Genomic DNA, 15107 nt, shown 5'->3' with positions numbered 1-15107 from the left:
AATTTTTAATCAGATACCTTAGCAATTTTTTTTTTTTTTTCCCCGTCTGCATATATATAGTAATGGTAAATGCCACACTGGCAGAACCATTTATGAACATTAATACCCATATATGTTTCTGTGTAGGCTCTCAGTTGTCCAGGTGGTTTCCATAGTAGAGAAGGTAGAATCTTCGACTGGACTGGGTTGCTTGACGCGAGGACGTTTCGTTTCAAATTGCAGAAACTTCCTCAGTTAAAATTCTTGCTCTGGTAGTCTGTCTTCTGTCTCTGACTTCAGTCTCTACAAGAGTCAAGACAGAAGTCAGACTACCAGAGCAAGAATTTTAGCTGAGGAAGCTAAATTGGACCACTCCAGCACATCAGAAGCCATGCGGCCGGCCGCGAGCACCGACAGAAATGGGTCCAGGACGCAATATCTGGACCCATACCTCGACACGATACCTTAGCAAATTAAAGCAACTGGGAATGTTAAAATTAGTTGTACTGATGTATTGTACTTTAAAAAATTTTTTTTTTTAAATCTTAAAACATGAGAGCTTAATGTTAACAGTGAATTACACATTACAGCACAGATTTTATCATTTACAAGAAGTACTTTTTTAATTGTTCTTCAAATGATGTCCATACACTGAAATTCTGGAAAGGAATATTTGAAAAAATGTGTATCTATTACTACACCAATTAATCAATTATTTAATTAATTGCCAATTATTTGATAATGATTTAATCATATTGAGTCTTTTTTTTTTTTTTTAAGTCCACATTGTCTGATTTCAGTTGCGTACTTACATATAAATAGTTTGTGGGTCCTTTCCTAGTTTGCTTAATGTTCTTTGACAGTAAACTGACCAGTTTTGGATTTGGGAAACTCTGAATGGCTTTATTTTTTTACATTTTTCTAACATTTTCTGGAAAAAAACCTGCAAAAAAATCAACAGGTTAATCAGTAAAATGAATCACTAGTTGCAGCACTAATCAATACAGAAGTACTTTTCCTAACTGCGTTCACCATCCTGTCTCATTTCAGATGATCCTTTTGATAAGCCACCGTGCAGAGGATGTTCATCGTATCTGTCTGAGCCTTACATCAAGTGTGCAGAATGTGGCCCCTCACCCTTTTTACTGTGTCTCCAGGTCAGGCGATCGCAAACACCAGTGTTTCTAAAGCTCTTTTTGATTCCGAGATGACTCATTGTAACTGAAACTCAACAAATTGTATTATTTCAAAAACCGAAGATTCGAACTACAGTAAAAAGACACTGTGTTTCTGTTAAAGGTGTTAATATTTGGAATTTGTGCCCGGACAACATAAAGTTGCTGGGTAACTTGGTTGGCTTCAAAAGGCTCTTCAAAAATCACAAATTACTTGTTATAGCATGATGAATTAGGTTTATCGATTTTTGTTTTTTGGGGGGGTTGTGTATGGTGCACTGCTGTTTGTATGTTTGTGTTTGAAATCTTAGTTCAGTGATTGCTTTAAATTTTATATCAGTTATCATGGGTGTATGTATACTGTTTTTATATACATATGTATACATTTGTACTTTTTGATTAAAGGGGTGGGCATTTATAAGCTCTTGCTTCTGCCCTCACCCTTTCGAACACATGGGCGCACTGTCAGATTGTTTTCTTTGTTTTCGCTGTGAGGATAATTTGTTATTTTGGTCTGGGTGTGCCGAATAAATTTATTCATTCATTCAAATGGCTTTTTTCAGTGTTTCACCAGAGGATTTGAATACAAGAAGCACCAGAGCGATCACAAATATGAAATCATGGTAAGTAAACTGTTACATAATACTATAACCATTATTAACGGTTGACTAGCTTGTCTGTGGATATCTAATGCTCACTCACTTTTATGTATTATTTTACTGTTTTATTTTTGTGAGTGTTTGCTCATTATTTTCTTAACACAGACATCAGACTTCCCGGTACTGGAGCCAGGATGGACGGCTCAGGAGGAAATGGACCTGCTGGAAGCCGTTATGGACTGTGGATTTGGAAACTGGTTAGTCATAAGTTAAGTTTTACAGAAGCTGTGACCATGTAACATTAGATTAGTGGAAGGAAAGCTAGCCCCATGCCATTTCACTCCCTAATATAAACTGCAGTATCTCTGCCATTTGTGTTGTACTGGGATGTTACATAAAGCCTGATGCTACTCTGTCTCGACAGCTCTGTAGCCACGCAGAGTCCTCTGTGTCACTGCGAACCCTCTTCGAGCCCCCTCTCCGTAGCCTGACGTGCACGTCCCAAAAATTGAAGCTACATGTCAAAACATGGTTGTGATTTGTCAATTTCACAATTTCACTCCACCTCCCATCATGTAAAAGCTTTCGAAGTGTGCACGCGATTATATTTCAGTTATGAATCAAATAGAGGAACGTTTGGCAGAAGAAGTACACAAATGTGACCACCTTTACAACACGGTGTTGAAAAACTACAAAGACTCTCAAATGACCAGCAATTGATGGAGGGGAAATTGCATGTAATCTTGGTTTAGAGGTTGAATAAAGAAGTGGAGGTCACTGAGGAACAAATTGGTCCAGAAGAAAATGACCAGCACCACTGGTGATGGAGGCAGCAACAAAGTCCCTACCTAGTTCTCGACGTTGCGCCCTCTGTTATTCTAGCGGTAAAATACATCACGATGCCCACCAATGTGACAGAGAACTTTGTGTCACGCCCATGTCGACATGATTGCGTGGCCACAGAGTTCCGAAGTTGCAGGAGCGTAAATCAGGCTTAAGTCAGATCACATTATTTTAGATCGTAATAACAACACGCATTATACATGCATAATTGCCTGAAACCTAAATGTCATCTGTCATGACCATATGCTGCGCTGTGAGAGACACATGCAAATTGTGGGCTGTTTGATTTCTTGACTTAAATGTGAAAACGCTTAACAAATGCACAGAAACAGTATTAGTCTTGGGAAATTAATATCACAAAGTCACAACTTGCAGTTTGCTTTTTTAAATGACATGATTAATTGCGTCCTTGTTCCATCACAAAATTGTTTGTTGACCTGTGTAATTTCATGTAATTACAACAGGTCTTATACTCATTAGGCATAATTATATTGTTGGAAACTTCCAGTGGGAGGCATTTCTAGTGTGATATTTGGATGGAAAGCACTCGGTACTGTGCTGTGGGATATGTGTGTTATATTTAGCACATAGTGGATTCATTCATACAGCTCGGTAACCCTTCCTCTTTCTGTTTGCTGTCCCACAGGCAAGATGTGGCATATCAGATGCGCACAAAAAGCAAAGAAGAATGCGAGAGCCACTACATGAAGAATTTCATCAATAACCCACTCTTTTCCTCCACTCTGCTCGGCCTGCGGAAGACAAACAACTGTCACTACGCAGATGGCGCAGTTCCTTTCAAGCGTTTGTACCCAAATCATCTGCCCCCCCTTTTGACTTATCTTTACTATAATAACCAAGTGGCCTGTGTGTACGTGTGTTTGTATGGCTTTTATCCCAGAAAAACTGGGGTGAGCTGACATTTGTTGTTTGGTATGCTTATGAATTTGGGTGAAGGATGAATGCCGCCAAGACGGAATGTTAATAGGACTAATATTTTTGGAGCACCTACGGATATTGCCTAACAATAATGAACAATGGACATTGATAATTACCTTTGCCAAGGAGGTTATGTTTTCGGTCGCGTCCGTTTGTTGGGTGGTTGGTTGGTTGGTTTGTTAGCAGGATTACTCAAAAAATCCTCAACGGATTTCAATGAAATTTTTACCAGGGTGTAGCTTGGTAATTTTGGTAATGGTAATGATCCGGAACACGATCTGCATCCAGTAACTTTTTTAAGGATTCTTTATCATTGCAGGATAGGGCCAATTTCAACGTTTTTGCATCTAACTTCATGAAGGCGGGTCACAAAGGCTGAACAAAAATTAAGTTACGACACAACAATAATTTAGCATTTGTTTCTCCTCATTGAATAAACTTATTAGAAAATTAAAAAACGTGTAGTTCATGCAGTTTCTCTTTATAAATACATTTGCTGAAGATCTAAGGGTTTAACCACTGAATCTGAAACATGACGGTAGATGCATAAAATGATGTGGAATAAGTCTCTTTGCCAAAGGGTATTCCATGTGACGTCAGTGACCCTATGGCCTTGGCGGAGGTTTGCGCTCTCCGAGTGCTTGTAGTTGCATTCTGGACTCACGCCATTCCAGCAGGGGCGGTAAATCATTTATCTATAGTGAAAATACTTATTTCCATTGTGGTCCATTTTAAAAAATCAAATGACAAAATAGAAGTTATAATAACAGTAATAGTACTGATAATAGTTATGATCATAATAATAATAATAATGTTATATGATAACAAGAACCTAAACAATTTATAATTACATTAAGACAGTAAATTCACATTAAAAAGTTACATGATTAAAACAAGTTACCAAGTGTGTGGGTGTGCAATAATACTCAGTATAATACACAAGATTGATTGAGATATTTTTCTATAAAACATGTCATTTCTTAATGTAATTTTAGGACAAGACGCAGTATTTATGTACATTTACAACTGTATATATAAAAAAAACAAAACAGGGCGATACTGTGTAACTGATTTGGATCGCGGCTACAAGCCTGTTGTCTCCAGGCAGTTTCCACCAAGAACGTGTAGTTCTTCTAAAAACTGTTGAGTTCTAAGGTTCCAAAAACATTCTGGACTCGCATGCCATTCCAACTCATTATAGAAAGTTTGCATAATTTATTAAAATCCTTCAAAAATGTCACCTACCTATTTTATAAACACGACCCCTGGATCCCCACGAGCAGCTTGCAAAGTTTTTTGTTTGTTTGTTTTTTTTTTTTTAAATCTCCTAAATGTTGGAAGAGGATTAACAAACAACAAATTCTGTAAGGTTATCCTGTGCTGGTGTTGCTGTAGATAACTGTTAGTATAAATTAGTTTGAATACGTGCTGCCATATCCTAGCTAACACCTCACCACCACCACCACCGTGATCTTATCTTTTGGCTTCGCTTCCAACCCGTAACACACTGACCTGACAGTTGGACAGAAGCAGTTGGTGTTTCAAGAACTTGCCTCAGTTCCTAGTTTGCCTCAGTTCTCCATCTGTCACTGTTCAAGTGTGTATTTTTTTTATATAATTTTCCTTCATGCAGCAGTTGGCAAAGTGGAAGCACAGACAGAATTTACATTTCTAACAATTTGTCCATCTTACCAAACCAAATCTTCTCAAAGGCATTTTGAGATGGCGTATTTACAACATTCCTGACAGTGATTTGGATTATTTTGTTTTTCTACTACGTACGGATGAGCTTTACACCTGATATTATTTCTAACATTAGTTGCTTTATTAATTGTGCATATATTTCTTTCTTTCACAGCGACGGACGATCCACCTCGGCCCACATTCGATTCTGTGCTGTCTCGAGATATGGCCGGATACATGCCTGCCAGAGCAGACTTCATGGAGGTGAGGTGTGGGCATTAGAGATTTTCAATTTTTTTTTTTTTTTTTCCAACTTTCAATTTAGATGAGCTTTCATGCATAAATAACTACAGTGAACTCATTTTTGACCTATCTTTAAAAAGGTTCACCCATGATCCCATATTTGTATTCTTATGCAAAACTTGTTTGAATATGGCAAGGTTGCATCTTGGCTTTCAATGAATTCTTAGAATTTCTAAGACTTCAATGGTGATTGTATTGTTTTGCAGAGTCATCATGCTTTTTTCCTTTTTTGTTTATTATTCAACCAGGGTTCTCATTTTTGGAAATTCACCCAAATGCAACTGAGTATAAAAATTTCAAAGTTAGTCATGGGTGAACGTTTTCACAAAAAAAAAAAAAAAAAAAAAGGGAAAAACATTTATTTTCATTTTTCATTGTTTTCCAGCAAAAGCTCATCAGAATATGATACAAGACTATGGGGTTGCAAAAATGTTGTATCCGCAAGGGCTGTGATTGGTCGCTTTTCGCTTTTCTCCTTCCTCTCCCATCATATTTTGAAAGTTTTTACAGTGTGCTCGCTGATTACATTTCGATCATGGGTGATGCTTGATATGCATAGAATAAATAAATTGCCTTATTTCCTTGATTAAACCGCCTGACCTTGAATCGGGACCTGCCTCATTTAATGGTCGTATTAAAACTTCATCTGAAAAAAAAATAAAAGCCTGCCTTAAATATGCACCAGGCATATTTAAGGCAGGCTTTAAATTGTTAAAAGTCATTAAATTTGAGCAAGTCACTCTTTTTTCTGAAGTCCACTGTGGAGTGGTTTAAAATCCTAAAACCTGATTTCCATTTTTCCAACTTGGTAACTCCGTGGCCATGCAATGACATTGATGTGCTTGCAACGCTTTTAAAGTTCTCCGTCGCGCTGGTGGGTGTCGTAATGCAATTTTCTGCAGGAGCAGCGTCTTATTCTGGAACAGTTTGTCCCTCAACAAGCTCCATTTCTTTATACAATCATCAACCTCCAAACCAGTATTATGGTATGTGCAATTTCCCTCCATGAATTGTGGGTCATTTGAGTGTCTTTGTAGTTTTTCTGACTCCGTGTTGTAAAGTTGTTCATATTTGCAGATTTTTCTGCCAGCCGTTCCTCTATTTGATCCATGATTGAAATGTAATCAGTGAGCACGCTGCAAAACTTTCAAAATATGACGGGAGATGGAGTGAAAGCGGAAAAGCGACCAATCACAGCCCTTGTGGTCTCCATCCTTTAGCAGATGCACGTCAGGTGCCAGGAAGGATTCACAGCCATGCAGAGGGCTGTGACCTAAAGCGGTTGTCTTTGGTTCGTTACACCCAGAAATATATGTGAAACGTAACACCATATGACATTGCAGGCAGCAAGCAGCATTTTGTTAATAAACGCTGGCCTTGAATACAGGCCTGCATCATTTTGGCGCCGGGTCTGAGCACGGTTTGAGAAAAATAAATGCCCGGGCTTTTAATCAAGGAAATATGTGTCCTTTTTTTCCTCAAGAATTAAAAAATAAAAATAATTACCACTAGAGGGCTCATTAAATGTACCTGAAATAGTGCCCTGGTTGCTGTCTCACAGTCAGCGAGTGACTCATGCCGTGCTTATTCTCTTAAAAGGATTTTGAATCTGAGCACTTATCCTGGATTGTTGATCAGGCTGCATGTGGAGCTCACGATGAGTTGTGTCAAGGCAGCAGTTTCTGAAAACCATCATTCTGTGTCCTACTTAGGAGTTTGACAACTATGCAGAATGGGATTTGAAAGACATTGATTTTGTGGATGATGACTCAGACATCTTACATGGTGAGAGAAATTTGTATTGATTTGTTGTTCATATTTTAAAGAAATGTATGCTTGTATGCACCCTTCATTGTGTCATATTTTGTTCCATTTCAGCACTGAAGCTTGCAGTTGTTGATATTTATCATTCAAGGTTAAAGGAGAGACAACGGAGAAAAAAGTGAGTGAGGGATGTTTTTTCTGTATCCTGTAATGTCCCCATTCTGACAGTAGATGGCATTATGAGCACCTTCATTGACCTTTTGGTGCTTCCCCTCCTACAGATAGTTTTTTTTCTTGCTGAAATGAGAAGTATTAGGGAATTTGAATCTTTGCCAGTACCCATTTAATGGGTGGCACAGCTTAGTGTTCTTACTGCCCAGCAAGAAGGTCCTGGGTTCAGTTCCACTTCTGTCCAGTTTGTTTTTTGTGGCATTTGCATGTATTCCTCATGTCTGTGTGGGTTTCCTACGCGCACTTCGGTTACCTCCCAACATCACAGCATGCACATTGCCGTCAAGCTCCTTGCTGTGGTTTGAGGTAGTCCCTGTAGACCTGTTGTTGGTGCTCGGGTATCAGATTCCACCTATTGCTTAGATTGTGTGTAACTATAAATAGGATGGTTTAAATGCAGAGGACAGATTTCATTGTATGCCTGTCTGAGAGGTTAATCACAAATAATGGCAATTCTTCTTATAAAAGTCATTCTTCGTAACATTTATAACTTCCATTCATCCATTGTCCGTCATTCTTGCACATTTTCAACTAGATGTGTGGTTCATCAATGAAATTGAAATTGTAACAGATACAAAATTTCTTGGTGTTTATATTGATGATAGATTAAGCTGGAAAACACATTAACTATGTTCAATCTAAAATGTCAAAAGTCACTGCAATTCTGCATAAAGCCCAGGACTTCCTCTCCCAACATGCGTTAAACATTTTAAATCATGCTTTACTTGTTCTATATATGACATATTGTGTCGAGGTTTGGGACAATACATATAGAACTAATACTAAACCAGTTTCTCTGTTGCAAGAGGAAGCTATAAGAATTATCAGTAATAAACCATATCGTGAGCCAACAAATCCATTATTTGCTTGTCTCCAAATTTAAAAATTCTGGGACTTGGTTGATCATATTATAATACAGATTATGTATAAAGTTAAAAATAAGCTTTTGCCTCTGCATGTCCAGGATCTGTTTAAAATGAAGGATTCCAATTACAGTTTGAGAGGAACATTATTATTTGAGAAATTGAAGATCCGTACTACTGTTAAAAAATCATTGTGTTTCCGTCAGGGTTGTTAGTATTTGGCGTAATTGTCCTGATAATATTAAAATATTTGGTACATTAGTTGCTTTTAATAAGCTTTACAAAAAGAATATATTTACCCATTATAGTTTGAAGGATTAGGTTTGCCATATTTGTTATTGTTCACTGTTAAGGTGGCAGTAATTAAACCATTACTTAAAAAGCCATCACTTGACCCAGCTATCTTAGCTAATTATAGGCCAATCTCCAACCTTCCTTTTCTCTCAAAAATGCTTGAAAGGGTAGTTGTAAAACAGCTAACTGATCATCTGCAGAGGAATGGTCTATTTGAAGAGTTTCAGTCAGGTTTTAGAATTCATCATAGTACAGAAACAGCATTAGTGAAGGTTACAAATGATCTTCTTATGGCCTCAGACAGTGGACTCATCTCTGTGCTTGTTCTGTTAGACCTCAGTGCTGCTTTTGATACTGTTGACCATAAACTTTTATTACAGAGATTAGAGCATGCCATAGGTATTAAAGGCACTGCGCTGCGGTGGTTTGAATCATATTTATCTAATAGATTACAATTTGTTCATGTAAATGGGGAATCTTCTTCACAGACTAAGGTTAATTATGGAGTTCCACAAGGTTCTGTGCTAGGACCAGTTTTATTCACTTTATACATGCTTCCCTTAGGCAGTATTATTAGACGGCATAGCTTAAATTTTCATTGTTACGCAGATGATACCCAGCCTTATCTATCCGTGAAGCCAGAGGACACACACCGATTAGCTAAACTGCAGGATTGTCTTACAGACATAAAGACATGGATGACCTCTAATTTCCTGCTTTTAAACTCAGATAAAACTGAAGTTATTGTACTTGGCCCCACAAATCTTAGAAACATGGTGTCTCACCAGATCCTTACTCTGGATGGCATTAGAGTACTAACGGGGACTAGAAGGAGAGAGCATATCTCACCCATATTGGCCTCTCTTCATTAGCTTCCTGTTAATTCCAGAATAGAATTTAAAATTCTTCTTCTTACTTATAAGGTTTTGAATAATCAGGTCCCATCTTATCTTAGGGATCTCATAGTACCATATCACCCCAATAGAGCGCTTCGCTCTCAGACTGCAGGCTTACTTGTAGTTCCTAGGGTTTGTAAGAGTAGAATGGGAGGCAGAGCCTTCAGCTTTCAGGCTCCTCTCCTGTGGAACCAGCTCCCAATTCAGATCAGGGAGACAGACACCCTCTCTACTTTTAAGATTAGGCTTAAAACTTTCGTTTTTGCTAAAGCTTATAGTTAGGGCTGGATCAGGTGACCCTGAACCATCCCTTGGTTATGCTGCTATAGACTTAGACTGCTGGGGGGTTCCCATGATGCACTGAGTGTTTCTTTCTCCTTTTGCTCTGTATGCACCACTCTGCATTTAATCATTAGTGATTGATCTCTGCTCCCCTCCACAGCATGTCTTTTTCCTGGTTCTCTCCCTCAGCCCCAACCAGTCCCAGCAGAAGACTGCCCCTCCCTGAGCCTGGTTCTGCTGGAGGTTTCTTCCTGTTGAAAGGGAGTTTTTCCTTCCCACTGTCGCCAAGTGCTTGCTCATAGGGGGTCGTTTTGACCGTTGGGGTTTTTCTGTAATTATTGTATGGCTTTTGCCTTACAATATAAAGCGCCTTGGGGTGACTGTTTGTTGTGATTTGGCGCTATATAAATAAAATTGATTTGATTTATTTCCAGCTTTTATGTGTTTTGCTTAGTATAGGGAGTGGACTTATAAACTGTGGTATGTGACGATGGGTGAGTGTGCTGTGCATACAGCTCTGTCATGAAGCACTAATATGCAGTGTGTGCCTTTATGTAGCTCCTTGTGAAATATGGCGCAGATCGCATTGCAGACGAGCATGCTTGATGTCGAGAGATACATTCCCATCTCACCCACGTACAGGATCCGATTGCAGCCACAGCGTTACACACCATGATGCTGCATGCATTTCTGCACATTCCCATCGTGTGTGTGTGTGTGTGTGTGTGTGTGTGTGTGTGTGTGTGTGTGTGTGTGTGTGTGTGTGTGTGTGTGTGTGTGTGTGTGTGTGTGTGTGTGTGTGTGTGTGTACGTGCGCGTGTGCGCATCTGGCTAAAGGCCTTAGCTGACCAGGTTGAATTTGAATCCTGTGGGGCTAACCAGTTGGCTATATTAACATGCTACCATATTTATATCGGAGTGCATACCTCTGCCAAAGCTAAACAGTCCTCTCACTGTCTTGAGTAAGTTAATTAAGGTATAATATAAATATACAATTCTTTGTCCTTAATATTTTTAGAAATTAGAAAAAAATGTTTGACTTTGAACACCAAGCCTGAAACGCTCCATGAAATTTTGCCCAATATTCTGCTGGTGGCAAAGACAAAACAGTAAGTTAGAATGACAACAATAATAATAATAGTAAAGCTTTTTAGCTACAGAACATTGCACAGTGTAAGTATGTGCATTTTGGTTAAGAGAATGATAAATTCCATATTTCAAACTAAACAAAAGTTGTACAGTTTTATCTCCAGTTTATGTATTTTTAAATAATTCCCACAGTGTTTTGTTTGCTTCATTATGTTATTGCATGTAATGTTTGAATTTACTGCTTTCCCTTTACATTTGTCAAGTTGTCAGTAAGTTTTGTAGAGAATGTTTTCCACCCTCAGACTGCTAATCTGTCATTGTTGCACACACACACACACACACACACACACACGGCCGATTATTGCTGTAATGCATCCGTCAGAAAATCAGCTTTAATGAGCTGCTGCTGTCCGAGCGCGAGGGACTGGAGCGTCGGACTGGGGAGGAATCTGTGTTGTCCTGGTTTATCTGTCTGTTAGCTTGTAGTCTTTCAGAGTGATTCCAGATTTGTTCAGACATCTGTTACCCCTGATCTGCACATGTTCTGTTTTGAGAGTTCATTTCAGACATTTCAAGCTACTTGACTTGAGGTGGGCTTCATAGATAATTGGCAAAGCTTCTGGGGAAAACCTGGTCTTGTTAGGAGAGACGGCATCCATCCCACTTTGGATGGAGCAGCTTTCATTTCTAGAAATCTGGCCAATTTTCTTAAATCCTCCAAACCGTGACTATCCAGGGTTGGGACCAGGAAGCAGAGTTGTAGTCTTACACACCTCTCTGCAGCTTCTCTCCCCCTGCCATCCCCTCATTACCCCATCCCCGTAGAGACGGTGCCTGCTCCCAGACCACCAATAACCAGCAAAAATCTATTTAAGCATAAAAATTCAAAAAGAAAAAATAATATAGCACCTTCAACTGCACCACAGACTAAAACAGTTAAATGTGGTCTATTAAACATTAGGTCTCTCTCTTCTAAGTCCCTGTTGGTAAATGATATAATAATTGATCAACATATTGATTTATTCTGCCTAACAGAAACCTGGTTACAGCAGGATGAATATGTTAGTTTAAATGAGTCAACACCCCCGAGTCACACTAACTGTCAGAATGCTCGTAGCACGGGCCGGGGCGGAGGATTAGCAGCAATCTTCCATTCCAGCTTATTAATTAATCAAAAACCCAGACAGAGCTTTAATTCATTTGAAAGCTTGACTCTTAGTCTTGTCCATCCAAATTGGAAGTCCCAAAAACAAGTTTTATTTGTTATTATCTATCGTCCACCTGGTCGTTACTGTGAGTTTCTCTGTGAATTTTCAGACCTTTTGTCTGACTTAGTGCTTAGCTCAGATAAGATAATTATAGTGGGCAATTTTAACATCCACACAGATGCTGAGAATGACAGCCTCAACACTGCATTTAATCTATTATTAGATTCTATTGGCTTTGCTCAAAAAGTAAATGAGTCCACCCACCACTTTAATCATATCTTAGATCTTGTTCTGACTTATGGTATGGAAATAGAAGACTTAACAGTATTCCCTGAAAACTCCCTTCTGTCTGATCATTTCTTAATAACATTTACATTTACTCTGATGGACTACCCAGCAGTGGGGAATAAGTTTCATTACACTAGAAGTCTTTCAGAAAGCGCTGTAACTAGGTTTAAGGATATGATTCCTTCTTTATGTTCTCTAATGCCATATACCAACACAGTGCAGAGTAGCTACCTAAACTCTGTAAGTGAGATAGAGTATCTCGTCAATAGTTTTACATCCTCATTGAAGACAACTTTGGATGCTGTAGCTCCTCTGAAAAAGAGAGCTTTAAATCAGAAGTGCCTGACTCCGTGGTATAACTCACAAACTCGTAGCTTAAAGCAGATAACCCGTAAGTTGGAGAGGAAATGGCGTCTCACTAATTTAGAAGATCTTCACTTAGCCTGGAAAAAGAGTCTGTTGCTCTATAAAAAAGCCCTCCGTAAAGCTAGGACATCTTTCTACTCATCACTAATTGAAGAAAATAAGAACAACCCCAGGTTTCTTTTCAGCACTGTAGCCAGGCTGACAAAGAGTCAGAGCTCTATTGAGCTGAGTATTCCATTAACTTTAGCTAGTAATGACTTCATGACTTTCTTTGCTAACAAAATTTTAACTATTAGAGAAAAAAATTACTCATAACCATCCCAAAGACGTATCGTTATCTTTGGCTGCTTTCAGTGATGCCGGTATTTGGTTAGACTCTTTCTCTCCGATTGTTCTGTCTGAGTTATTTTCATTAGTTACTTCATCCAAACCATCAACATGTTTATTAGACCCCATTCCTACCAGGCTGCTCAAGGAAGCCCTACCATTATTTAATGCTTCGATCTTAAATATGATCAATCTATCTTTGTTAGTTGGCTATGTACCACAGGCTTTTAAGGTGGCAGTAATTAAACCATTACTTAAAAAGCCATCACTTGACCCAGCTATCTTAGCTAATTATAGGCCAATCTCCAACCTTCCTTTTCTCTCAAAAATTCTTGAAAGGGTAGTTGTAAAACAGCTAACTGATCATCTGCAGAGGAATGGTCTATTTGAAGAGTTTGTCAGGTTTTAGAATTCATCATAGTACAGAACAGCATTAGTGAAGGTTACAAATGATCTTCTTATGGCCTCGGACAGTGGACTCATCTCTGTGCTTGTTCTGTTAGACCTCAGTGCTGCTTTTGATACTGTTGACCATAAAATTTTATTACAGAGATTAGAGCATGCCATAGGTATTAAAGGCACTGCGCTGCGGTGGTTTGAATCATATTTGTCTAATAGATTACAATTTGTTCATGTAAATGGGGAATCTTCTTCACAGACTAAAGTTAATTATGGAGTTCCACAAGGTTCTGTGCTAGGACCAATTTTATTCACTTTATACATGCTTCCCTTAGGCAGTATTATTAGATGGTATTGCTTAAATTTTCATTGTTACGCAGATGATACCCAGCTTTATCTATCCATGAAGCCAGAGGACACACACCAATTAGCTAAACTGCAGGATTGTCTTACAGACATAAAGACATGGATGACCTCTAATTTCCTGCTTTTAAACTCAGATAAAACTGAAGTTATTGTACTTAGCCCCACAAATCTTAGAAACATGGTGTCTAACCAGATCCTTACTCTGGATGGCATTACCCTGAGCTCTAGTAATACTGTGAGAAATCTTGGAGTCATTTTTGATCAGGATATGTCATTCAAAGCGCATATTAAACAAATATGTAGGACTGCTTTTTTGCATTTACGCAATATCTCTAAAATCAGAAAAGTCTTATCTCAGAGTGATGCTGAAAAACTAATTCATGCATTTATTTCCTCTAGGCTGGACTATTGTAATTCATTATTATCAGGTTGTCCTAAAAGTTCCCTAAAAAGCCTTCAGTTAATTCAAAATGCTGCAGCTAGAGTACTGACGGGGACTAGAAGGAGAGAGCATATCTCACCCATATTGGCCTCTCTTCATTGGCTTCCTGTTAATTCTAGAATAGAATTTAAAATTCTTCTTCTTACTTATAAGGTTTTGAATAATCAGGTCCCATCTTATCTTAGGGACCTCGTAGTACCATATCACCCCAATAGAGCGCTTCGCTCTCAGACTGCAGGCTTACTTGTAGTTCCTAGGGTTTGTAAGAGTAGAATGGGAGGCAGAGCCTTCAGCTTTCAGGCTCCTCTCCTGTGGAACCAGCTCCCAATTCAGATCAGGGAGACAGACACCCTCTCTACTTTTAAGATTAGGCTTAAAACTTTCCTTTTTGCTAAAGCTTATAGTTAGGGCTGGATCAGGTGACCCTGAACCATCCCTTAGTTATGCTGCTATAGACGTAGACTGCTGGGGGGTTCCCATGATGCATTGTTTCTTTCTCTTTTTGCTCTGTATGCACCACTCTGCATTTAATCATTAGTGATCGATCTCTGCTCCCCTCCACAGCATGTCTTTTTCCTGGTTCTCTCCCTCAGCCCCAACCAGTCCCAGCAGAAGACTGCCCCTCCCTGAGCCTGGTTCTGCTGGAGGTTTCTTCCTGTTAAAAGGGAGTTTTTCCTTCCCACTGTAGCCAAGTGCTTGCTCACAGGGGGTCGTTTTGACCGTTGGGGTTTTACATAATTATTGTATGGCCTTGCCTTACAATATAAAGCG

General features: G+C 38.9%; 1 protein-coding gene across 2 annotated transcripts in view; it reads left to right on the top strand.

Annotated features, from left to right (window-relative positions):
- The window catches only part of tada2a (transcriptional adaptor 2A), a 42697-nt gene that overhangs the window by 14309 nt on the left and 13281 nt on the right, over positions 1 to 15107 (top strand). For both annotated transcript variants that reach the window (XM_034169197.1, XM_034169196.1), the window contains exons 2-8: positions 1030 to 1136; positions 1718 to 1777; positions 1919 to 2010; positions 3243 to 3400; positions 5394 to 5482; positions 7234 to 7306; positions 7400 to 7463. In XM_034169197.1, coding sequence (XP_034025088.1) covers positions 1030 to 1136; positions 1718 to 1777; positions 1919 to 2010; positions 3243 to 3400; positions 5394 to 5482; positions 7234 to 7306; positions 7400 to 7463 — 643 coding nt within the window. The remainder of the gene's footprint in view (positions 1 to 1029; positions 1137 to 1717; positions 1778 to 1918; positions 2011 to 3242; positions 3401 to 5393; positions 5483 to 7233; positions 7307 to 7399; positions 7464 to 15107) is intronic.

The sequence above is a fragment of the Thalassophryne amazonica genome, chromosome 4, assembly GCF_902500255.1.
Source record: "Thalassophryne amazonica chromosome 4, fThaAma1.1, whole genome shotgun sequence".
In the NCBI taxonomy this organism is placed as follows: Eukaryota; Metazoa; Chordata; class Actinopteri; order Batrachoidiformes; family Batrachoididae; genus Thalassophryne; species Thalassophryne amazonica.
The sequence above is the reverse complement of the archived record's forward strand: the minus strand, read 5'-3'. Positions and strand labels throughout refer to the sequence as shown.